Source organism: Drosophila eugracilis, unplaced genomic scaffold (assembly GCF_018153835.1).
Source record: "Drosophila eugracilis isolate 14026-0451.02 unplaced genomic scaffold, ASM1815383v1 contig_722, whole genome shotgun sequence".
Lineage (NCBI taxonomy): Eukaryota > Metazoa > Arthropoda > Insecta > Diptera > Drosophilidae > Drosophila > Drosophila eugracilis.
Window position 1 is genome coordinate 571,604 of NW_024573616.1, and position 25,208 is coordinate 596,811.

At 38.2% G+C, this 25,208-nt stretch overlaps 4 protein-coding genes and 1 long non-coding RNA gene across 6 annotated transcripts; 2 read left to right on the top strand and 3 right to left on the bottom strand.

Annotated features, from left to right (window-relative positions):
* The first annotated feature begins 14,444 nt into the window (after nt 1-14,444).
* Nucleotides 14,445-15,837, top strand: LOC108115097 (transcription initiation factor TFIID subunit 4). Its single transcript, XM_017226345.2, has 2 exons — nt 14,445-14,601; nt 15,026-15,837. Exons 1-2 carry the CDS (start codon nt 14,493-14,495, stop codon nt 15,730-15,732), a joined length of 816 nt encoding a protein of 271 aa, XP_017081834.2. The 5' UTR covers nt 14,445-14,492; the 3' UTR covers nt 15,733-15,837.
* Nucleotides 15,838-16,572: 735 nt separating this feature from the next.
* LOC108115105 lies at nt 16,573-17,202 on the bottom strand. The gene is made up of 2 exons (XM_017226352.1): nt 16,978-17,202; nt 16,573-16,896 (listed from the first exon to the last, which is right to left on the bottom strand). Exons 1-2 carry the CDS (start codon nt 17,158-17,160, stop codon nt 16,672-16,674), a joined length of 408 nt encoding a protein of 135 aa, XP_017081841.1. The 5' UTR covers nt 17,161-17,202; the 3' UTR covers nt 16,573-16,671.
* Nucleotides 17,203-17,721: 519 nt separating this feature from the next.
* Nucleotides 17,722-18,470, bottom strand: LOC108115102. Its single transcript, XR_001772780.2, has 2 exons — nt 18,074-18,470; nt 17,722-18,015 (listed from the first exon to the last, which is right to left on the bottom strand). It is a non-coding gene; the product is annotated as an uncharacterized LOC108115102 (long non-coding RNA).
* Nucleotides 18,471-18,697: 227 nt separating this feature from the next.
* Nucleotides 18,698-19,763, top strand: LOC108115047 (nuclear RNA export factor 1). The gene has a single exon (XM_017226295.2). The coding sequence runs from the start codon at nt 18,698-18,700 to the stop codon at nt 19,676-19,678; it is 981 nt and encodes a 326-aa protein (XP_017081784.1). The 3' UTR covers nt 19,679-19,763.
* A 726-nt stretch (nt 19,764-20,489) lies between these two features.
* On the bottom strand, nt 20,490-21,730 carry LOC108115093. Of its 2 annotated transcripts, XR_001772779.2 has the most exons (3): nt 21,502-21,730; nt 20,962-21,406; nt 20,490-20,904 (listed from the first exon to the last, which is right to left on the bottom strand). XR_001772779.2 is itself a non-coding variant. In XM_017226342.2 (2 exons), the coding sequence occupies exons 1-2, from the start codon at nt 21,664-21,666 to the stop codon at nt 21,200-21,202; spliced, it is 372 nt and encodes a 123-aa protein (XP_017081831.2). In that variant the 5' UTR covers nt 21,667-21,730; the 3' UTR covers nt 20,490-21,199. The 2 variants fall into 2 exon arrangements, 1 of the variants encoding a protein (XP_017081831.2); XM_017226342.2 differs by having other exon boundaries at nt 20,490-21,406.
* Nucleotides 21,731-25,208: the final 3,478 nt, after the last annotated feature.

A 25,208-nucleotide genomic window follows, 5' to 3' on the forward strand; every position in this document is an offset into this window, starting at 1 on the left:
ATGTTGACGAGTCCAATTAACGGCACCGAATCGATTCCCATGATCTAATGTCGCAATATCGGATGAAAGCGAAAGTGTCGCTCATTTGAATATCTGGCTGTCTATCCGCTAGACTGACCACTTTCAATTAACTGTAACTCTGTTAGAAAAAAGTGTTTTCCGAAACGGAAGTGGAAAGTGTTGCAATTACGCAGCCCAAGCGTTTGGGGGAGGGGTGAAAAAGTTAGCCAACCAGCAATACCTTAACAATATGCCAGCATTCGTTTGATTTGTTTTAATAAATCATAATGCGTTTAGCCCGATCTAAAAAGGTCCAATTAGAGGCAAATAGGGCAAATCCAAGGGCTGTTATTAGAATTCAGATGCCAAACATTTTTGTTCGTCCGCAGCCAGACAAATATTTGCCCCAAAGATTAGCACAGGTTTGCCGTTGCTAACGGCGTTTTGGGGCCAAAAATCCAAAAAGAAATCCATCAAGGGATCATCAAATTCGAAGTGACGTATTACGCTTTCGGAGGCCCAGACTACCGAACCCTGGAATGTGCCGGCCCAGACCCAAAAAATAATGCCTAACTAAGAGCAAGAAAAAGAAATGGTTGAGAAAAAAGCCAATAAAACATCAACACGAGCAGAATGATAACAACTAAGTAAACGTCTGTCACTCAGTCGACCTGGCCAGAATTTTGATCAGCCGAAAAGACAAGATCAAAGGAGATGCACAGGGAGAAAAAACTGAAGCTTGTGTTTGGAAATATTGCTTATGTAAAGAGTTTTGAACATAATTGTTTAAAAAATTTAAATAAATAAGTTCTTAGTTGCCTGATCTTAGCTTTTTCAAAATGTAAGAAAAGTCAGTAGAAGTCGACAAAGATAGGTCCAAGCTTAGAGTCCTTTAAAATCTTAGTTAGTTCAAGTTATCTTAGTTTCTCTCTGTGCAGTCTCAAGGATCGAGAATCTGCGCTTGATGCCAACGGCAGCTGATCAAAGGCCCCCAAACTTGATTGAAGGCTGAGGGACACTGAAGATTGCAGTGCAAATGATAATTTATTAGATTGCGATCTTTGGCAGGGCACAAAAATGTGCAAGTTGCGAATAGAAGCTCCTCCGGCTTCCTTTGGCATTTTTATTGAATTAATTTAACTCGTCATTGTCTGCATTTCTAATTAAGCCGAATTAATCATGAGCATCCCAGCCCAGTCGCAGTGCACTAATTATGCGTAGACCAAACTGGGCTAACCGATCTGGATAGAGTTCCTCCATCTTGAGTTGGTTTTAGTGGGCCTCGGGAGCAGCAGCTGCTCTGGCGGCGGCAGTTATGAAAGCGCTTTGCCCGGCCGGCGATGATCGTGATGATGTGGCCCACGATTATGATCAAACACTTGATACCGCAATAGCAATCGCAATGGGAACTGGATCTGAAACTGAGCCAGCACATTGTCGAGCTTTGAACCGAACTCGATCGGGCTTTGATGTCTTCCGACACGCACGACACTCTTAATGTCATTGTTTACCCTTTGGACCCTGAAACAGACCAGACGACGGCCTTGATGGGGACCCCGTCAGAGGTATTTGACCAAAAATGCCAAAACAGTTAGTAATCATTCGAGTCCTTTGGAAAGTTTTTTGTGACGAAACGAAGAACTAATAAAACCGTAGGGAGGGGTACACAGAACATCTTTTACTTATATTTCCTTATTATTAATATTATTTCTTTAATATTTTTAAAGTGATAAAGAAATAAACAAAAAACTATTACATAAATAATAATCCCCATGTAATCCAACGTTCATATGGGACATTTTAAAAAAATTTGTTTAATGCTCCACAAAATATACAATTTAATTCCCTTCTAATCCAGTCGGAAAAGTTCCGACCAACAAAAGCAGATCGCATATTTGGCTTAGAGGACTCCCTGGCAGACTCATGTCAAGTTTCCTTGCCTCTCAGTGTTTGTGTGTGTGTGTGTAACCTGCCCCTTTTTAAACCGCTTAATAAAGTCACTTAAGTCGACCTTTTGACTACGTTACAATTGACACCCAGGACAAACACACTCACACACACACGCAGGCAGGCAGGGTGTTTGTGTGTTGACAAAAGTTGTTTTTGGACCCCGGGGTGCTGCCATTGTTGTTCCTTTTACAAGATATATGCGGCCAAGTGAGGGTGAGGTGAAGGGGCGGAGGACAGCGTGACAGGCTGTCTTTTGTTGCGGTCAACCGGAAAACTGCAAAACATGTCGCCTGGGCCGCTTCCTCCCTTGTCCTTGTCATAACAACAGCCAGCTAGCAGCTAAAAAAAAGGATCAGAAACAAGTCTGTCAAGTTTTCAGCTTACAAAATACCTGTCGCCGTTGGATGTTTTCCATGTGTGTGTGTGAGTGTCTGTTTGTAACCTACTCAAATGTGATAAATACGTGCAACATAAAATTGTGAATCATTAATAAAAACGGGGGTTGCAACCCCTCATTCTCCTTGGGCCTAAGCAAACAGGATAAGTTCGTCCTGGAAGTCCATTCCCAGTTCTGGCGAAAACATTTCGCCGTAGTTGCGGTTGAAGTAATTTGTACAATTTTTCAGCCACATCATGTGTCGCCCCAGCTCTTCGTTTCGGGCAATCTGCGCATCATCATCATCATCAGCAGCAGCAGTATCATCAGCAGAGGAGTCCTGCGATGTCCTGGCCCACATCATGGTCTTCTTGTTGGTCATTATGGTCATTAAGCCCCCTTGCTACACGCATCTTAATCCTTGGCACAGACAACCGTACCCGAAGTCCTTTATGACGGATTGCCGGAATTGTTACCTTTAATTTGATCAGATTTTGTGAGTTGGAAAAATGACTAAAGCATTAATCCAACGATAACGCATAGATACTCGTATGTAGGTCAAAGTTAAAGAGGTGAAGCTGAAAGTCCTTTGAATTCTGTAAGCTTCAACCTCTTTGGCACTAATTAAAATGTAAATGCCACGTACCCAAGCCTCTCAACCTCATTTACGGAAAGTTAATTCCACATTTATTTTTTAGGCTTGGCCTAAAAATGTTCCCACTCTCTGTTCTTTATAATTTATGAGGCATATGTTACCAGGCAAAAGTTACTATGACACAAGGTGGATGTAATCTGAATAAAAACGCCGTGAATCCCAACAATGCCGTGCGAATTCTTTTGCTACCTTTTACGAGCCAAAGAATTTTACGCTGATTTATATGCTTTCAAATGTTTGACAAATGTTCGGATGCAAGAAGAAAGAATTCAGATTAAATGGCGATTTATAACCTCGAAGTAGAGTTACAGAATTAGACCTTAAAGATGAACCTCTCTATTCGAGTTCATTGACATTCCGCACCGATGATTCACAGAGCACTTGACAAATGAATTAGCTCAACTCACTCACAATGCGATACAATGCATGTCTTACAATGGCAAAGTCAAAGTGTCAGGCCAAAGTCAAAATAACAGTAGACAGAAGCCCACACAAATATATAGAGAAGTCCGCCGACTGGCAAACAAGTCACACAAACAATCAAGGACTTCCTGTTGAAACATTGCAAACTTCCGACAGGCCAAGGAACATGGAAACATATGCCGGCAGTGTGGGCAGCGACCCCACCATCGACCCCGTCATCAATACTCCAATCCACAGAGCAAGCTAGAAACACTGAAAATAAATCTGTAAGAAATGTTTTAGGAGAAGATCCATCCAATTTAAGTTAGTGTGTCCTCAAAATTGGAACTTATCCTGGAAACCTTTCTGTTTCTGTTCTGAATGTTTTGTAGGAATTATTTCCAGATAAGGTTAAAACTTTCAGTACAGAGATTTATATATTTTGTGTTTATAATAATATATAATAATTTATAATAATAAACAATAATATTCGTATATAATATATATATATAAATAAATATATATCATATTTAATACAGCTATTTTATATCACACTTTACCCATATATACACAGTCAATAAAATAGTTATTTGCATTATTTTTTTAAAACTTTAAAAGGACAAGTTCTTTTTCCAGTGCCATTTCTAAGAAACGAGTGTAGTTGAAATATTTTTGGTGATTTATTTGCAGCGCGTAGTTTGTGGCATGTTCGCTGCCGACAAAAGACGAGCCAGCGCCAATAAACAAATTGCCGACGCATTTTGTCAGCCCTTACGGGGCCAGGGTTATGTTAAACAGTTTGCCAGGGTCCCAAGCACCCATCCGACCGCCAGTCTGTCTGTGGAGACCCTCGATTCCGACTCCTTGGGGGTTCTTATTGTGAGCGAGGAGGACGAGTTCGCCAAGTGATTTAAATGAGCTTCTTTGGAGCGCCACATAATGTGTCATTGAATTTAAATCAATTGGCAGTCATGTGGGATGCTTAACATTTTTTGGAGAACTATTAACTGCTGTTGGAATTTTTCATTTTGTTTTTATATGCCTTAACATTCCACAGATATTTAAATTTATTTATGAGAAACTAAATACTAATAGGGCATGGTATTAAAGAGTTATATTAAATATTTAAAATTATATTATTGGATTTAACAATGACCTTTATATATAGGATACCCAAAAAGGATTTGATTTGTATCCCAATTTACGAGGAATAACAGTGCTAGAAATTCTTCAGTCATTTCTTAGGTCACTGAAAGGGTTAAAATATTTCTGGCTGCGAGCGACTTCGTTGACATCTTCTTCATCGAAGATCACACATACGCCCCATGTGTTTATTGAACGCATATTCCGCTACAAAGATTACCAGCCGAAGGAATCGTAGACAAGGCAATCCATTCACATTAATGCCGCCCCTCCTGGTCCAACTTTCCGACGACAGTAGCGCCTCCAGTGAAATAAATCACAGAAATATGTCTTTCATCTCGGCGCCTGCAGTTTGCAGCTTTGCAGTTGCAAGCTGGCCGTTGGAAGTTCCAGACTGCCTCACTTGGTAGCAATCACCGCCGAAGCGCCTAAATGCAGGCCATACATCATCGCACATGCCAGATGGCCAGCCACGCCCCATCTGAGTGTTTGTCGCCTTAATTACTAGCCAGCACCTCACAATATTTGTACAGCAAATGCAGTGAAAAAAATTATTGGTATTAAATATTAAGTAATAAAGATTAACTAATTATTTACTGTTTAGCATGTTTTAATTTTTGATTAGTTTGACATTTAGCAAGTTATAGTTTAAAATAAATTAAAATAAACAAAAACCATTACACATTATCGGAAACCTAAGTTATCTAGTAGTCACCCCTTTGCTATTTTAAAATTTATAACTTATTATCATAATTATCAGCACTAATTTATATTATTTTAACGAACTTAAATTTGTTTTCTGAGTACAGTGTAAATCTTACATTTCGCCCGTGATTCTTGATGAATGAAAGGCGCCCGAGATTTCAAGTGGACTTGGAGGGGACTTTTGTAGTGGATTCTGGACCCCTTTGATTGGTAGCTAGATCATTTGTCAAGGAACTGCATAGAATGTGAGCGCCCTGAGGTCGCAGCGGAAGCTGTAATGAGTTATTCGAGGCAATTAAGTGGCCAACTCTTCACCAGGTCCTCAGATCTCTACATCTTCCTCCCTATGAATACCCTATAAACATTGCGGCATCTTCTCCCACATAAGTTTTGGATAACCGCTTTCACAGACACAATGTACCTTGACTTGATAAACCACTAAAAATAATTTACGACTTTCTTAGGAATTTAAATTTCAACGCCATTGCCCGCTCTCTCTCTATCGCTCTTTCTCTTTCCCTCAATCTGTCCTGCTCTTTCTTGCCGACCCTTGTTGGTGCTCAAATACTTGAGATACTTTTTTAACCGCAGCGCGAAAATTTATGCGCTGCATGTGTGTTTGAGTAGGGCTCACAACAACCTGTTCCGAACGCCTCACCCACTCGGCAGAAGTTTAACACTTGAAGAAAAATATGACATCAAGCGAACAAAGCATCAATATTAAAAATGTATGTTAAGCTGGCAAAGCAATAATATTAAATAGTTTTTCAGAATTGAAAACCAAATGGTTTAGAAGTTTGTTAAAGGAAATTTCTTTCAGATTTATGTTCTAGAAAATTAAAAACTTTTACTATTTTTGGAATAGGCCAACCCGACATATACAATGTTAAATATTAAGATTATTATGATCTTCTATCAGACAAGAATGTGTAAATGTACTCTCAATAATAAATAAGACCTAGATCAACTTTCCTAGTTAGACCTAAATGAACTTCCTTTTCGTGGACTTTGCTATCGTTTACTCAAATATACAAGCTATATACTAAAAATATTTTTAAAGTGCATTCAAAAATACACTGTTAGCGTTTTTATTTCCGCTTAGATAAGTTTACTTCATAAGCGACACTAAATTATATGCCAAGAATGTGTTCGCTGGTCGCCGTTTCTGGTAGACATCTTGTTCATTGTTGTTCCTCTTGTTCTGCCGCTGTTATTGTAATTTATGCAAAAATATTTTCGTCTGAAAAATACTCGTACTCGAACTCGTACTTTTGCGGTGTTCTTGGTCTCTATTGCCACCAGGCAGCCTTGGCTCCTTCTCCATACGTCAGGGTGGATGCCACCGCCTTATCCACATCCGAATCTGCTGAGAGCAGGGCACGTACACGGAGTAGTTTTGATAAATGTTTAACTTGGCCAAAAGCAGAGAAAGAGGAAAGGGGTGCTGCGAGATAATAAAATACACGTATCCAGGTCTTGGCTTTTTGGGTATTGGAAGTCTGTTTGTGAAGGTTTGTTTTAAGTTGAAGTGTAAGAAACCCATATTTGAAGATTAAATCGTACTAAACTTAAACTATCTGGAATAAAATTGATAAAAGTCTTAGAGCTTAAATTTAACCTAATTGAAGTAAGTTGAGTTTAAACATCTGGTTAATCAACCCAATCACGCTTGGCAAAACAAATGAAAATCGCCCAATTTTCTGGCGAACGAAAAGCCAAAGCCAACTAAATAAAAACCCTCCATCAGCCAGTGCAATGTCAGAAATGCAATTTCCCAAATAAATCGCAATTCAACCCCCAAAAAGCAGAGAAACACGAACAATTTGTGTCCCAGTGGGCGTTGCCCAGAGCGAAAATTTCGATGACGAGCGTCCTTGCAGCGTCTGCAAAATCTGCATAGACGTCACCTCCCTGAATGGAGGAGAAATTTTCGGGCTGCGCAAGTCTTGAAAAAGGGGAGCCACGCCCCCTAGCATGTGTTGCAACAAAAACAGCAAGTTCAAGTTGAACGGGGTGATTTAATAAGCGAACCAGAAGAAAAACCACGGACTCGGAAAAAGTGCAATGTAAATGGCAAACAACAAAGTTGACATTGATATCGCCCGGCGTGAGTGGGGAAAAAATGCATCGTAGTAAGCGAGAAAGTTGCTAAATATTATAATTGGTGAGATACTTTGTAATCACTGCCATTTATTATTTTGCAGTTATGGCCTTGATCCTTTTTCGTCGCATTCTAATAAGTGTCAAAGGAATGTACACCTGGATCGGTAATTTTTCTAAGAATCGAGCTTAGCCAATCCAAAGGAGAGTTCTGACTATAAACGAGATCAAGCCAAGCCAAATTTTGCAGACTTTGTAATGATTGCATTACCAAGCTGCTTTTAAATACCCTTACGGAGAGTATCTTGGGACTTCCAACGATTTTAACTCTTTTGGTAAATGGGATTTCCAATATCTTTTAAGAATGTTTTCTCAAGTCTATAAACTGGACGGACAATAAAAAAAAATATAAAACGTATAGCAACAATCTTTTAAATATAACAATAGCCGAGAAAATGAGAAAAGTTAAAAGATTTAATTCAAAAAAAGAGTATTGATTATCTTAATAGGTAGATATTTATCAAACATTATATGGTGATATCTTTAATGTAGTGTTAAGACTTTTATAACTTACTAAAACTGCTTTCAAAACCCTACCTGAACTTAGCCCACGTTAACAGGATATCCCAAGATTCGGCTTCTGAATTTTTACCTAGAATCTTGGCAACTAATCCCCTACCATATAGGTTCTCCCTGGTCTTTCCTACCAGCTGAGCAGAGCAGAGCAGCCCACCTAGACATCGGTGGCCGTTCCGCTGCTGTGACTAATATGGCACCGACCGATGGCCGAGTTTGCCAAGACTGGTGGTACTCCTACTGGCCAGCAAGCACTATAATCAAGCCTTGCACTTTGCAGCTATTAAGCCATAAAGTCAGAGGGGAGCGAGGTGGCAGCAGTGTCTCTGCATGCGGCACTGGCTGCAGAGGCTTCTCTCCAGCTTGGCTTTTAATTATTGTTTACATTAAATGGTCATGAGTCCAGCAAGCCAAGGCATTGGGCGTAATTCGCGTTTAAGCCGCGACCACTACCGTGTACTTAAACTGCGATTAGGCCTGGCCAGACTCTCTTCTCGTAATTAAGCGTGCAGCGGGGGGTCGAGGGCGATCAGTGGGAATTACTGTGAGAACTTCTTCGGTTTCTGGGCCAACAGGTCAAAACGGAGATTTGCCAAAAAAAAGACAAGAAAACCAACTAGCAACTTCCTGTCCTCCTTTAATTCGTTTTTAAAAGTGGCAAAGTTTTTAATTAAGCACTTGAAGTGAAGGGTTATTTGCCCCATCATCATTCTGTGAAATTTTGCACACGTCATTTCCCGCTCGGCATGAATTTGCATTTTTCCGAGCCACCAGCTCATTTCAATATCCTTTCGCTTGTTTTCCCTGGGTAAACGATGTTGGGGGGCAGTTGGTCTTCCACTGCCAAGGCCAAGACCCAGAGCCAGAGCCAGAGCTAGAGCGAGAGCTAGACGAACGGAAGTCATTTGTTTAATATGCGCCGACATTATCCTTTATTACGGCGGTTTTGCATTTCTGTGGCTTATGAACTGGCACGGCATTGGGAAAACTGAGGAAAACAGGGAGTGGTCGGAGGCGATTGGGTCTGTGCTGTGCAAATTCAAATTCGGTAATGGTCCTGCCTCTTTTTGCCAAAGTCTGTAAAATCAATTAAGTGCTTAAAGTGGTTGGGAATTTAAAAATTTTTAGCGAGAAATTTGGTTAAAGAAAGAAATTTCTTTATGTCCTGGGAAAACTTTAAAATATTTTAAATATCTTTGGTAAATTGGAACAATAATAGTAATTTTATGGGAATTGGTGTCATCTTAACATTTGTTATATGTAATATTATTAAGAGTGGTGATAGCTACCTTAACCGAAAATAACATCTTTAAGTCTTTAACTCTTAAAGTCTATATGCCTTTACTCCTTCCCTTACTCTTCTGAAAAAAACTTCGTTCATACAAATTGTAGCTTCCTTTAAGGGTCAATATCTGTAAATCGTTTTATGGCAATCGTTATTGCCAATTTCACACCAGTAGAAGAAAACTTTTCCTAACTTGCCAAAAAGTTTGCTCGGACTCTAAATACTCGTGAGAAAATTGACTGCAGAAAGTGACCTCCTGAAAAAGAATTTTTCTGTTAGTTGCAAATCATAATGTTTTGATTACAACTAAGTAAATTATTATTTACCAAGATTTATGACTTTAATCCAGTTAAATAATTAAAGAAATAAGAATCTCAGCAATGGAAGAAATATTGTGTTATTTGTCCTGCTGTCTTGCAAATTATACTCGCATTTGTCGCGCTTTTCCAACTCCAACGACACGCTTTAGCATATCTCCACAATCCCGATTCATATGTCTTGGATGTGCCCATTCCTTAGATGTCATCCCCGAAAAATGCTCGAATCCTTGGCTTCCTTTCACAGAACCAGGATCTTCCTTCGACTCGGCGCACATAAATCATTATTGTCGCTGCGTTTATTTTTGACTTTGACAGGACTACCACTTATGTGTTTATGTTGGCCATGAGAAGGAGAAACTGAGAAAGGAAAATGGGATGAGACTTAGATGGGACGCTGTGGGAGATGTCCGCCAAATTGTTTCCCTACATTGAAGCCCTTTTATTTAATTCCTTAAATTATTTTAATATGTTATGGATTTTTTGGTGCTAAAATTATATAATAAAAAACTGTAAAAAACAAAATAACTTATACTGAATCATTTTTCTATTTCAGATTTTATATGACAACATTTAAGGTAATAAGTTTTAAAAAATAAATGAACGAAGGCCATACTCATTTTTTAAATTATTCTAATTACTTTTTAAAGACTCTGACAACTGGAAAATTCTAGTAGATTTTCTTCTTATATTCACAGTCCATTTAACTCAGCCTTACCTCGCAGGACTCTCACACCAATTTCTGCAATCTCGACTTGGGACAGTTTAATTAATACATTTTATAAATCACAAGCAAAACACCCATCTTCATCCCCGATAAGGGGCTCTGGGAGCCCCAACCCCACTGGGACACATACAAATTTGCATGCCGGACATCGTTGGACATTTGCTAAATGACCACAACACTTAGGCCAAGATTTATTTGCAGCAAGCCAGCTTGGGCTTGGGTTTCATTGTAGCCAAGTTGGTGCTTACTTTTCAGTGAGCACACACAAAAATAGAGATATAATTGAAAGGGGTCTACGCTTGAATTTTACACACTTCATTTAGCCGCTGGCTGTATTGCCCCATCTCAGAAGCGACCTCCCGATTGCTAACTGTGGGCGTTGATTAGTTTGCTTAGCCAAAAAAATTAACCCAACGTCGAGCATAAAGTGACTCTTCTGAAAAAAGTTATGAGGGGAAAGAGTTATTTGCAATAAATTTAAGTGCTGGGTGGACTGGCGGCAAAAAGCGAGCACTGGAAGTTACAGTTTCTAATTTATGACAAATGCACATGCCCGTCTTGAAGTTTTTGGCCTGACCAGGAACTCGGGCTAAAATCGAGACTGGACCAGGCCCCACCCACCTACATTTGTGTATCGTTACGTTATGTTGTTTCGAACAAACTTATTGGGCGATGGGTTTTGTGGTCTCGCAATGCGGCAACTCGATTTCCAATTTACTAAATTTGCATGCTCAAGTGTTGCGTAAAGCGTTGGTTATAGTTTCTGAACCAAAAATTTGCGAGCATTTGTTATGATAAATTGCACAGCAGGCGGTGCCACAAAAAGGGGCAGAGACAGAAACTGAAACTTGAAAATTTAATTTAAGGAATTTAAACATAAATAATAATCCATAACTTCCCTTACAAATTATTTAAAATACCTTAATATACATAGACTAAAAGTTAATTTGAAAAATTCTGATAATAATATAGACAATGTTATTTGTATTGAGAAAACTTTCGTCCTTTTAACTCGGAAATTCTAATCATCAATTGCAATCTAAGTCACGCCTCCTGACAAAGTTCTGCACTCCCTTGAGTGCCAAAAACTATTTTCAATTACAAAACAAGCTCCTGGAGAAGTGACCTGAGGGGCAGAAGGACCTAGCTGGCATCCACAATTTAATCACAGCATGTGGTCGGAATATCAAATTTTCGTATCGAAATCGAATAACTCAGAAGCCGAAATGCTAGAAGTCAGCAATTATCTAAAAAGCGAGCAGCGGCAACATCCTGCGAAAAGGATAATAGTGCTGAGCCAGCAATTTGCACGGACCAATTTGGAATGTGTCCCGCTGCTGGCATATTTACACAGAAACATTTCCAAACAGGCAGAAAGAAGAGCAGCCATAAATCACTCCACTGGGCACAAAGGCCACATACCAAAAGGATCTGAATTATATACAAATGATTTGACATGGCCAAAAGCTAGGGGGTTGCATGGCCAGAACATATTTCAGTGGCGGCCGCGGAGACGATGCCAAAGTTCAAGATAAGCGGAGCTGGCAAATAGAAAAATCTGTAATTGCCAAGGAGCCTTCGAAATCTATTTGGTTTTAAAATAAAATGTTTAAGCTTTACAGTTTCTTTGAAAAATCAAACCCAGTATCAGTTAAACTTATTTAACTTGCGATGCAAAACGTTTCATATTCGAAAGTAAAATAGGAAGCCGATAAACTAACATGACCACAGGAACGCTCTAAATCACCCCTAGTAAGCTGAATTAGACAACTTTTAGTGAGACGATTTAAGTTCAATTTTTCTTCTTGTTAAGTTTATTTTAAAGAGCGCTCCAAATTATTCAGCCATATTCGATGAGAATCAGTTTTAATTACCATTAACATTCTGGGCCGGGCAGCATCTGAATTTCCAATCCGGCCTCGAACAAGCTTTCTTTGTTCGCATTTTAATTGCCTGGCGGCGGACTCCTTGGGCCCCTGACATCGGCTATTAATGAAATGCTTTTTAAATTATGTCATTAACATTGCAGCCAGTGCCATCTAGGACTGGTTTATCTTGGCCAGAGCCAGAGGTTCTGGATAATTATGGCATATTTTTATTGGCTGGCCATCGAATCGGAATTAGATGCTTGTAAATAGCTCACAACAATTATTTCATTAGGTTTTGAGCCTGCCGAAGAAGAAGGTTTTCAATGGCCAACAGAATGGGATTCTCCAAGTACATCCCCGGATCTCAAGCTCTGCCAGGTGATAAACTACCGATGGGGCAAGGGGACAAGCCCGTCCACATGCGGTCGCGGTCATATTGGCCCTATTATAAATGACTGGATGTGAACCGCCTGTCATGTTTTATCTTTATTCCCGTGCATTTTCGGTGGCCAGGCGGAGTGTCTGCACATTTTCCGATTCATATTTTTTCCCCAGCTAGCCTGCCAGCCATCCAGCCAGCACGATGACGATAATGGCGCTTGCAGGCCCACTGACGTTTCTAGCAAAGTGACTCGCATTAAGGATAATAGAGGCAACTAAAAGCAAGCCACCACAACATGAAACAAAGCAGACCACAACGGTTTAGATTCGGAGGATGAGCCATGGCGATGACTGCCAGCGATTTGCGCATCATTATCCTTGGAAAGGAAGGGAAGACTTTCGGCAGAGGTCCCTGGCCCCAAGATGTCCATCAGCGGCCAGAAAGAAAAGCTGCACTGCCTCCTGGCCGCATATCCTGGTACTTCCTGCCTCTGACGTTTCCGTCGTCATCCTGCACGGAGAGAAACAGGATAGAGTTGGGATATGAATTTGAAACAAAGTTGGATCTATTTTTTATTATATTTTCATACGTAAATAATATTGAAAAAAACTTAGTAAATAGTTATCTCAAGAAGTAAAGCCAATCTAGCCTTGTTTCTTCCAGTGTGACGTTCATGGAATGATTTATCGTCGCCTTGAGGACTCAAGTGTCGCACCCCCAAAAGCCATGGAATGTCCTGCAATTGACAATTGTCCATTGTGCTTAAGGAGAAGATCTCGCCGCCCTCGTCCCAGTTTCTTACCTCCACTAACCAAACCTGAGCTGGCCAAGACAAACTAAGCAAATATTTATTAAGCGAATTAAAGTCGCGTCTCACAAATTGCCGGCAAATCCCCCGGAATACAAATGACTGGAGATTTCTCATGGCTGAACATTTGATGCAGGTCATTTCGACACCGAAACAGTTGCCCCATGACTCGGCAGCTTCCACTAAGGAATTATGCGCTCTAGCGCCTCATGCTATCCAGCCAAATATTCTGTCATCATTAGTCAAAGCTTTAAGCCGATTTAATCAATAGCAATTTCCAGCCAAAATAGGGAACATCTCCTCTTTCCGGAGTGCTAACAACACAAACCCAATTGCGTGTCCTCCGAGGCTGGCCGAAAAATTATGGAAAATTAAATGGAGCCTCACGTGCCATATGCCTGAATTAACCACCATGTTGCCAGCTGGTCCTCTCTCGCCACATTTTTGGCCAACATACTGATGAAATGGAATTCAAAAGGGCTACCGATTGACTGGCACTCATTAAACAATTACCGTTTGGGGTTTCTTTTGCCAATTCCATTTTAGTTTGTGTTTTTGATAGCCAAGTGTTGGCCTTAAATCACACCACTTTAAGACGGGATAATAAGAACGCTCTTATAAGGACACCATTATGTGTTTTATGTCTTCCCTCTTTTCTTAAGACAAATGGCCGAACAAAAAGCGAGCTAATCGGGGCGAAAGTTGCAACAATGTAACCGAAAATACATGTGGTTAGATAATATAGAAAGCCTGTCGTATATTTAAAAACATTTTTTAATGCATTACATTTATTAATATTTCCAATATTTTTCTATATATTTATATATTATTTTTAAACAAACTTTTGGGTGTAACTGTATTTTTTGGGCATTAACCTTAACCTTGCTTCACCCTTACTTCGCTCTTATATACTCCTCTGTTTTTCTTTTAAGTACTTCATAGTATAAGACGAAAGGCGTGTTAATGAGCGTTTCATATGCCGCAGAAATTGAAATTAAAGCGAGTAATAAACATACGCCATACGACAAATTTCGTTAACTTTCGAAAAGCAACTGTTTAAATATTTGCAAAGTCGAATCAACATTCTTCGCCGGCGATCAAGTGAGTCAAGCGAGGCAAGACTACGATCAGTTAACGTCTGAACGCCGATTTAGCCAAATATATATATTTTACGATTCCAGTTTTCCGTTATCTAACCATGTCTAATCGCAATCTGGTTAAAGTTTTTCTTCTGGTGTCTTTACTCACCTTGAGCCTGGTGCCTTTTAGTCAAGCAAATCCTAAACGTGGTCGTAAGCGGGCTTTTGGTAAGTGATTAAATATATTTAGTATCCTAAAAAATCGATAAGTAACCTGCCTTAATAGTATAAGGAAAGTAATAAGTAATAAGGAAAATACTTTTGTTTTTGTTGGGTATATAACTTACAAGATTTTTGAGAAGTCAAAATTATATAAAACTTTTTCCTGAAATTAAATCATTGAGAAAATAACCTATTGGAAGTTAATTTTTCATTTTATGGAAATTTGAAATAAGAAATTTTTTTAATCTTAATTTCATTTCATTTTAAATGTTTAAATGTTAAAGTTATATTAAAGTTAAACTTATATTAAATATTTCAAAAGAAAAAGATTATGACTTATAAGAGACTTTTTAAGAGACATAAGACTTTTAAGAGAAAAACGTAGAAATTATTACAACTTTTAATATATTCTCTCTGCGATTATCCATAGGGGTTGGTCTTTTGGGTGGAGCACTTGCCGGAGGTGTTATAGGCAATGTCTTGGCCAGGTCCCATCAGGCTCCTGCTGCTGCACCCGCTGCTCCGGTGGCAGTGGTCCATCATCACTATCCGGCTGGAGCTCCTGTAATCGCTTCCCCCGTTGCATTGGCAGGACCAGCCAATCCAGAACCGAAGAAGATGACCGTCATCGAAACCGGCACTCCCGATGCCAATGGATGCTACAAACAAACCATCCGGGAACCCAATCCCAACAATCCCAAATCATATACGGAAACCCAACACCTGATTTGTCCCACGCTGCAGCAAGCCAACCAGCCCGCTCCTGCAATTGCTCCAAGTGTTGTCCAGGTGCCTGTCATGCCGCAGCCCTCGCCAGTGTTCCCTCCACCTGCGGCAGGACATCCAGCTCCAGCTGCTCCTGTTGCTTCTCCAGTTGCTGCTCCTATTGCTCATGTAGTTCCTGCTGCCCCTGTCGCTTCTTCAGCTCCTGTAGTTCCTGTTGCCGTGGCTATTCCAGCTCCCGCTCCGGCTGCCCCCGCTGTACAACCCAATGCTGGCCAACCCCAGGTCATCCTGCTCTCCAAGAAAACCGTATACTACCCCAAAAAGCGATCCTCTGCACCTTCACTCATCGTTCCGCAGGGAGTGCTGTTCTTGCTAGTGATTTTCCACTCCATCAAGGCTTTTATCTTTTAAATCAAGAAATAGTTTTACAAATTTATTAATTTCAAATCAGATAGACACTTTCTTAATCTTCCTTTTTGATTATTTTGTATTAATAAAACCCAATAAAATAATAGGAATCCCTCAACAAAAGCTTTTGTTTTTTAATTGTCATTTTTGGACATTTTAAGGAGAAATTTATAAATTTTTCTATTTATTTTTTTGTATAAAAATTATTATTTTGAATTTTTTAAGGAAATTTCTTAATACAGTATTTAAATTAAAATCCGAGGTATACTAATACTAATTATTTTATACTAAATAATTTCGGATTTTGAGAATTAACTTCTAAGTCAACCGATTAGATTCTCACTTCCACAAGTCACTTACAGTAAATTTATTTTGGCAATAATATTTTTACCATTAGGACTTTAAAAACAAAGTAGGTTAAGGCAAAAATAATCAGTGTCCTCATATATGGGTTTCAAAAGTCATCAATTGGTGTCGCATCTTTAGTTTCTTACTATTTTCAGCAAAAGGTGGATTACGACCTCTTTATTTTATACGAAACTTTACACGCCACTTACACTTTTGGCGCTTTTGGCGTCCCTCTTGCGGCAGGTAGTGTTAGTAGTTCGAGTATTAGCAAACGCAGCAATCCAGCAATCTGGCAGCATCATTTAAATGTAGAGTGTTGATAGATGGCGGCTTTATCTTCTCCATTTGAAAAATGTAGAATTGCTTTGTAGAAAACATGTTAGTTTATTTAATATTTCCTATTCTTTTTAATTAAAGTATTCAATATTTAATTTTAATCTTGTATTGATATGTGAAAAGAGTTTGACAAACTGCCAGTGGCTTTTAGCCAGCGATTTACTGCCTGAATAGCTACAATTTATTTTGCAATAATCCATTAAAATGGTCCATTAAACGACCTCATACTCCTCTTACACTGAAGAAGCAATTATGTTTTTAGGAGGGGGAAGACTGTTCCGCAATTTTTAAGTCTTCCAAATTACTCAGCATTTCCTCTGTATCAGCGTTCAGTAAATTTTCTTCCATAGCGGTATTCTCCTCAATAAGTTTAGTTGCCAACTGGAAACCCATGGTATCCTTAAGTTCTGAATTCAGTTCTTGAAATTTCTGAATGGTGGACTGCATTTTCTTCATCTTTCGCTGGGTTTCCTTCAATAGGTTCTGAAAATTATCAGTTTGAAATATTAGTTTATATAAATATTGTATGTATTGTTTGTATATACAATTATTTTTCCTACCTACCTTATAGTCCGATATTTTTCCCAAGTGATCAATCTTTTTGTGGTTCATTTCCTTATTGACCACACTTTGATATAGGCACATGTTTTCATACTTGATCTGCCGAATATGGAACATTTTTGTTTCCTTTAAGTAAAGAAAAGAAGTAATCAACTTATCCAGTTCTCGTTTGCGAGGGTCTTCCATTTTAATTAAAATATTAAGAATAAAATTTGGACTTTTTTTAAATGTGACAAGTTAGATGTCTTTGACTGAATGATTTTAAAAGCAAAGGTTGCCGGCATATATTTAGAAAGCCTACTAACACTAATCAAACTAAACTTCTAATTTCCACTTCTTGTGATATAATAATTACGACACATAAATAATAATTTGTTTGTAAAATGTATAATTTATTTAATTTAATTTGCTATTTTTCTGGATTTAAAAGTATTAAATTTCAAGCTTTATATTTTCACAAATACATTTTTATTCGTATAAAGTTGCTTACTACTTAACCAGATGAATTTATTTAGGAAAAGCGTCAAAATATTATTTCATTTCCACTTCAGAAAAGCTTCACGTTGAAAAAATATATAAAATTAATTTCTGATTTTCCGAAACTATAAGAACAAATTAGTTTAGCACGACTTACAAATCGCTTACTTATTTTGGAAAATATTGTTTTTATTATTTAATAAATAATTTAGGATTTATAAAGAAACAAGATTATTACATATTATACATTACATTAGTAGCAACAGAAAGTGGAGTATGGCTTATTTATTTTACAAGATTGTTACACACAATTTACATTTTGCTTCTGGCTCCATCTAGTGGTAAGTAGCTGCACGAGTATTTTCCATTGCTTCAAGCAATCTTCCTGTATCGGTGAAATGGGTAGAATTTGTAGATTGCGCTCTACAGTTTCCCATTTGAAAAACATAAAATAAATTTGTAGGGAAATGCTTTGTTTATTAATTTAATGCATTCTTTTTAATTAATTAAAAAATTAATTTAGAACTTGTATTGAATTGTAAAAGATTGAGAAACTTCAAGCGGCTGAGATTTAAGAATAATCCATTAAAATAACGACCATTAACTAACTCTTCTTACTTACATATATTTTTTGGAGGGGAGAAGACTATTCCGATATTTTCAAGTCTTCAAAATCAATATGCATTTCGTCGGCATCAGCGTTAAACAAATTCTCATCCATAGCCGCATTTTCCTTAATAATTTCAGTCGCATACTGAAATGTCGTGGTATACATTAGGTCGGCATTCTGTTCTTGAAATTTCTGGACCCTGGACAGCAATTCCTTCATCTTTCGTTGGGTTCCATTCAATAGTATCTGAATAGGATATAGACTCCTATATTCAGAATTGATCGTCTGCAAATTGAAGTTCTGGGTATCCTTCACGTAAAGAAATGCATTAACCAACTTCATCAGTTTTCGTTCACGCTGATCTTCCATTTTATTTTTAAAATTTTTAGAAAAATTGAGACTGGTTTGAACGTTACAAGGTACAAGATTGAATGATTTTAAAAGGAAATGTTGCTGACATATGTTTCAAAAGCCTACTAAGGAATTTTAAATACTTAACAAAACAAATTCCTATGAGGTCTAAGTTACCGTTTAAGTTAATGTCAGAATAATATTTCATGTGAAGGTAAAGTATTATTTCAAATAAAAGCCAGTTGTTCAATAGACCAGTTAGCTTGTTAAATAAAGGAAAAAAATATGTTTTTTATTCGTCGTCGAAACTCAAACGATGGACCTTTGTGCCACTCCACTCCGGAACCCGAGAGAGCTCGTTCCAATCTTCCCGTGAGCGTCTTTGGCTGGTATCGTGTATTGATATTTAGTTGGAATCGTCGGCAATCCATTAACAAAGTGTTTCTGCGTCTCCGGCGAATTTTGAGTCCGTTGCGGCTAGAACCTCTTTATCAACACTACGGCGGGGAATATGATGTGGCTGAGGATTCCGGCGCTTTCTTCACATTCTACGTAAACAGTTACAACACTGCAAGCGCTTTGTTTCGCATTGAAAGACTGGATAATCAAGTTTGGTTAAGGGTCAGCCATGGGTTTCCCACGATCCGCATTAATTCTGCTTTCAGAAGGCGGTTGGAACTGGTGCTCCGTGGCAGATATGATCCTGACCAGCAGCGCAGCCTGGATCTCACACTCTTTCAACAAGATGAGGCATTGCGTGGGGTGTTCTGTGTCCTGGCTGAACGTCACTTCATGACCGCGTTGGTCGAAATAATGGAGGAAGTTATGCCGGAGTTGGAGCGTCTGATATTGGACCAGAATCACATTAGCAACCTATGGGGCTTCTTTTATATGGAGAGGCGCTTTCCCTGCCTTCACAGTATCTCTCTCAAAAACAACGACATCAAGAGTATTCTTGTATTGCAAGTTTTCCAAAATCTTCCTCTAATCGACCTGAACCTTAAGTGGAATCCACTGCCCAATGGTTATGACCAAGATGTCATTAATATTTGGCCAAGTCTCCGGGTTCTGAATAACATTCAACTGACCCCTAAACTGGGAATTCCTGATTTCGTGGAAAAACTTTGGCAGCTCACAGATATGAATAGATTATGGTGCTGGAACCTGCTAAGGCAATACAATGGAGACTATAATCAGGCAGTTTTAGCTCTCATGGATATGCAACAACGTGGCCTTATGTCCTTTGCTAGAATGCTTTACTTGTAAAAACGATGAAGGAACGGGTGATTAAATAAATAATAAATTCAATAAATGCTTCTACAAATATCATCGACTACAGATTAGTAAAAGAAGCCAGCAAATATACTTAATTGTTTTCCTTTATTGATAATGCCAGTTTTGTCTAAAGAGTAGATTATAAAACTAGTTTATAGGCAAAGCTTTACATAAAGACACCCCTATAGTTAATCCTCACAAGACATGATATATTCTTATATTTACCAAAGATCTTTGAAGGTAAAAGCACACAACAGTAAACTCTGTTCGGGGTCTTGGCTTTTTCACACACTTAGATCGTTAGTTTCTTAGGCCACTTCAATTACGTAATTTGCCTGTTAACCCAAATGTAATGTCCTTACTCAGAAACCAAGAAAAGTTTCCTTTTTCGGCGACTTTTTGGCATAGAACTTTTTACTTTTTACTTTTTTACTTTTCACTTTGTGTATTTCTCCATGGCCGAAGAGAAAAGCTCAAAAGGTGAACCGTTTGCCACTACCACTACCACTCTGCCACACTACCGCTGCCACTGCCACTGCAGTTGTTGTCGTTATTTTGTTTCCCGAGTGCAAAATGAGTTACAAATTATTAAAAGAGACGTGGACACAACGCCTACGCACTGGCAACAGTTTTCCACGCCGACCGCAGGCAGCGATTACACTGAGCCAAAGAACGGGAGATTCAAGCAATGTAATATGATGACTGACATCTTTGCAGAGGCCCATTAAATAGTAGTACGAGATAATTATTCTGGATAAGTGCCAGGTAATTTTTAAGAATTTGTATAAAGACAACGATCGAATTTGATCACAAGATTGTATTTATTTTTATCATTAATTTTTATTGTGTATTTGTAAGAGCGAGAATGAGAATGGAAAAAGTAATGGAAACAAGAAGTGGTTGCTGCGGTGCGATGTTGGCCCAAACGGAAGTTGGCGCTGATGGCCGGGCTTTGGCTTTGGCCAACTTCAAGATGCTGTTCCCAGGGCATGGGCCACTCGCTTTTCACTTTCTTGGCACTTTATTTTAATTTCTGAGGCGTTCCAAAGTTTCCTCTCTCCGTTTTTTCCAACACTTCCATCGCTGCCCGTAGTTAGTTGCGGCTAAGTAGAAATTACTCCTACTTGCGGCTTGGCCGCTCACTTTTTTTTAGGTCAAACGGGTAGGCAGCTCTCGGTGGCAGCAGCCTAATGTAGAATGCCACGAGCCTTCTACCACTGTAAAGGTTAAAGTCCATATCTCTGAACAATAAATTGATATATCTGCATTCTTACTAGGTTTTACATTTATCGCGTCAGTTACAGAAGTCTTTGGGATAAACAGTGCCTTAGAATAGTTTTCAATAAGTCATTTCACTTCATTCCACTTTGAAAAATACTTTTTGAATTGAAGTGTGAAAAGATTCTGATCAACTTTAAGCGCCTAAGTAACTAGAATCAATTTAGTAAGTTAACGTTTTTGATTTAAGGTATTAAGTTAACATCCCTTAAAATAATGCTTAACGACCTTCTTTTAAGCTCCATAAGAGTTAAAAGAGTATCCCGAAGATCTCAGTTCTGCTTCGGTATCAGCGCTTAGTTTATTCTGTTCGACTGACACGTTTTCCTCCACAAGTTCGGTTGCATCCAGGAAAGCCCTTGTAACCTTGAGATCCCCGTTCCGTTCTTGAATTGTGGACTGCAATTTCTTCATCTTGTGCTTAGTTTTCTTCAATTTGATCTGCAAATAATAATTATTTTTGTATACAACATAATATTTTCGCCAACACACATTCATAACGTTTTAGAAATAAAATATTTTTTTATTTTATTCACCTTACAATCCTGTATTTTTCCGGAGTTGTCCTGTTTTTTGTGGGCCACTTTTGCATTTACTAGATTTTCATACTTGATCTGCTGCCTGAAGAACCTATAGCTTTCCTGCGCATAGCAAATCAAATTCAACAACTCCGTCAGCTTCAGTATGCGACCGTCTTCCATACTAATTAAATTTTTTTAAATTTTTGGACTGAATGTTTTGATATGCTAAAGTTTCTGGGTTATGGTTTTGTTTGTTTGTCAAAAATTCTAAGCACAACTGATCAAACTCAATTTGTAGTTACTCAAAACTACGATATAAAAACTTTGGCACATTCGGGAAACTCTAACAAAATAAAGTTTTAAGAAACCTCACCTGAATGTCCTTTTGGTCGAAGGAAGTTAAGTTGAACTTTAATCATACATAAACGATAAAACTTCCAACAGTCAAAGCTGATGGACATTTGTGCTTGTTATTTGTATTTTAAACCAACTGATAGGATTCATTTAAGTAAAACTACCTTTAGTTGCAGCCGTAAACATGAAGAAAGTAAAGAGGTAAGGTGTGATATTCCCAGGGATCTATTTTAAGTATTTTTCAAGTTTCCTATACAAGTCAAACATGTTCATTTTCAACCCTTGAGTATTAACAAAATAAGATATCGTATATGAACACATTTTTTAAGTAGATACTCTCTTAGATACTGCAAGTTCAATCAGATTGTCTACAATTTTTATGTCAACACATGCTCTTTAAAAATTTAAGTAAGGTTTCCAGAACTAAACAAGCAAATGAAATCCCTGAAATCCTAAAAGGTATTAAGAATTTAATTTGTCTACAAATCCCACAATGTTACTATTCAGCATCCTCGCCTCTTAAGGGGAAAGCGTGTGCATTGTATTGATTTTTAGCATTCTTCTTGCTTTCTTTGAGAGCCACATAAAAAGGATGAAATCAGGAAATGACAGAGTGCTGAGTGCGGAGTGCATAAATACAATTTATGTATGCATGTTTTGTGTTTTCCCCTCTCAGTTTCTTTTACTTTTTCCCGATCAGCCGTTTTTCGGGGGTTTTGGGGACGACAACTGGGGGCGTGGCATGAGCCATAAAGCTAACAAATTGCTGACACAACATATGAATGACAATATATCTGCTGTGGAACCAGCCAGCTGAGTGGCTGCTGCTGAATAACGTATGATTTAAGGATGACACAAATGGGGGACGGTTGTATAAAACCTAACTTAACTATTAAATAAAAAGGTTAATTTTAAGTGCAAAAACTTTAAAAATCACCCCTTGCGATGAGACACTTCATTCGAAATACAACACCTCCAACACCTTTCCCGTTTTAAGAATAAATTATCTCTTAACTTTGAAGAGCACAATCAATTGAGATACAACAATTGAGATACGAAAAAATCAGGGAGACTTAAAGCTTAAATAAACACAAACATCGGAATAAATAAGTATATGTAAACGAATTGGGTCAAGCGGAAAAATTCATTTCCATTTTAGCCAATCCGAATAAAGGGTGTCCCCAAAAGAAATGGGGAAAATTATGCAACATTTTTATTGAATTTTTGCGCCAAGGTCATCGTCACTGCTAGGAAGGCATATGTATTCTTTATTGTTAGGAATATATTCTGAATCTGGACTAGCAGCGGGAACTTCCCAGCTGGCAGTTCAATTAATCAAATTGACACTTTTTCGACGACAGATCAAGGCCATCTTAATACTTTGGGGTATAGAATGGCTTTTGGCATTTGACATCCGTTTCTGGTGTGTATAACATTGCCAATGAATCAGGAATCCCTGGGAGGTGCCTGGATCTATATGTGGATGACTGAGGGGGAAGCCAGAACCTCTATAGTTTCGATTTGCCGCCGGACTTCTGACAGACAAATGTTGTTCAATATACGACGTTTGACTTTGTGGCCCATGGAAACAAAAAACCGGAAGTGCGAGTGGCTTTGTGGTTGCGAAATTGGGTTGGGTGGCCCAACTGTGTGCGTGTTGCCGGTGTTTGTTGGGTGGGGTTCAAGTCCCTCTGCTGTTGACAGGTTAGTTCCCATTTCCAGGCGGGGGCCTATCCTATTCCTATCCCATAACCTAAGGCGAATATTATCTGTAACTAAGAATCTGATACGCAGTAGAAGATCAAGCTGATTTTCTGCATATCAACGAAACCAAAATTCGAATCTATGATATCATTTTACCAATTGGTTAAAAATAATTGCTAGAAAAACAAATGCATATGTGTTAAGATAGATAAGATAGGAAACATCTGAAAGCAAAAGAATATAAAAAACAAAAGTATTTTTCATATAATTTTTACAAGATGATTGCAGGTCATCAACAACTCAACCTTAAAGGCAAGAAAGATTTATTTAAGTTAAATGATTGGAGAACAATATTTTGCTGCTGCTATTATAACCCAAACAATATTAATAGCAGTTGGCTGACCAGCTGACCAAATAATAATCAACAACGATTACAGCGATTTGTCAAAAGGGCTCTTAAATGGCGTGAAAGTGGGCCAAAGAGAAAGTTTAAAGAAACTAAACTTACTAACAACTTTTGTAATTGATTGCAACGAACTTGTTTTGCGCTTATGGGATTCTTTCAGAAAATAAAATAAATAGTGTTTAATATAGGAAATTATCAGATATTAAGACACCACATGTGGGGAATCGAGAACATTGATTGGGAATTTAGTAAAAAGATTTTCTTAAAAATGTTTTTTGTCAAACTGGAATGGCATTTCATGTATTCAGCTTTAAGCTGTTTCTTCATCTTCAAAAAAAGAAGAAAAATCGACAACATTTTCATTTCTATTTACACATTTTCAGCATAAAAGGTTCGGATAGGAAATGCAAACACAGTCATAATCAGCCTACAGACACCTACACAAGTGCGTAAGCGTAATACGCCAGTCCATGTGAGCTTATGACAAGGATTGCTTAAAAAATTGTTTCCTTCTATGCGGAGAAGAAGAATGGAAATGAATTACATCAAGCGTTTAAAATAGACACGCTGTCGATGGATGGAAATGAAATTTGTAAATAAATCAAAACATACAATAAGATGGAAATGTGAAAAGGTATCAACCGCTTTGAAGATCGAAAATACTTTAAAACTGATGCTTTAATACTAATTACTTTGAATTGAATTTTTTCCGAGGGCTTTGAGAGGGTCGATGAAAAAATGATTCTTTGTTATTCTTTTGCAGATGATTCTCACCTGTCCGTCTGCCTGCCTAGCAACTGCAAATGAGTGCCATAAGCTTACACCTATGAAAAGCCGAAGAAAACCTTGGAAAAAAGGCAGGCAAAGCGTTAAACCGTTAGCAGCTAGATTGAGCCGAGCAGCTGCCGGCGACACCTTGCAACAGTTGCCTGAAGAAAAAACCGCACTGCTAATACCATCATCCTGTGCACTGAGCAAACAAATCTCTACAACTTGTAGGAATATTTTATACGACATTCGATGGAAAGTAAATCCACTTTCTCCCATGGCATAAGAAATTTTAAATAAACTAAAACTTAATATTGCTCTAGATGATATAGTAATTAATCCAGATCTATCTTGTCTAACCTGCATGACCAGGTGGTAGAAATCCATACTATAATCGAGATTTAACTAGATTTTTTTCTCTCAGTGTAGAATACGCGTCACTGCTTTGCATACATATGCATTGTGGTTAAGCAATTTGCAGCAAACGGAA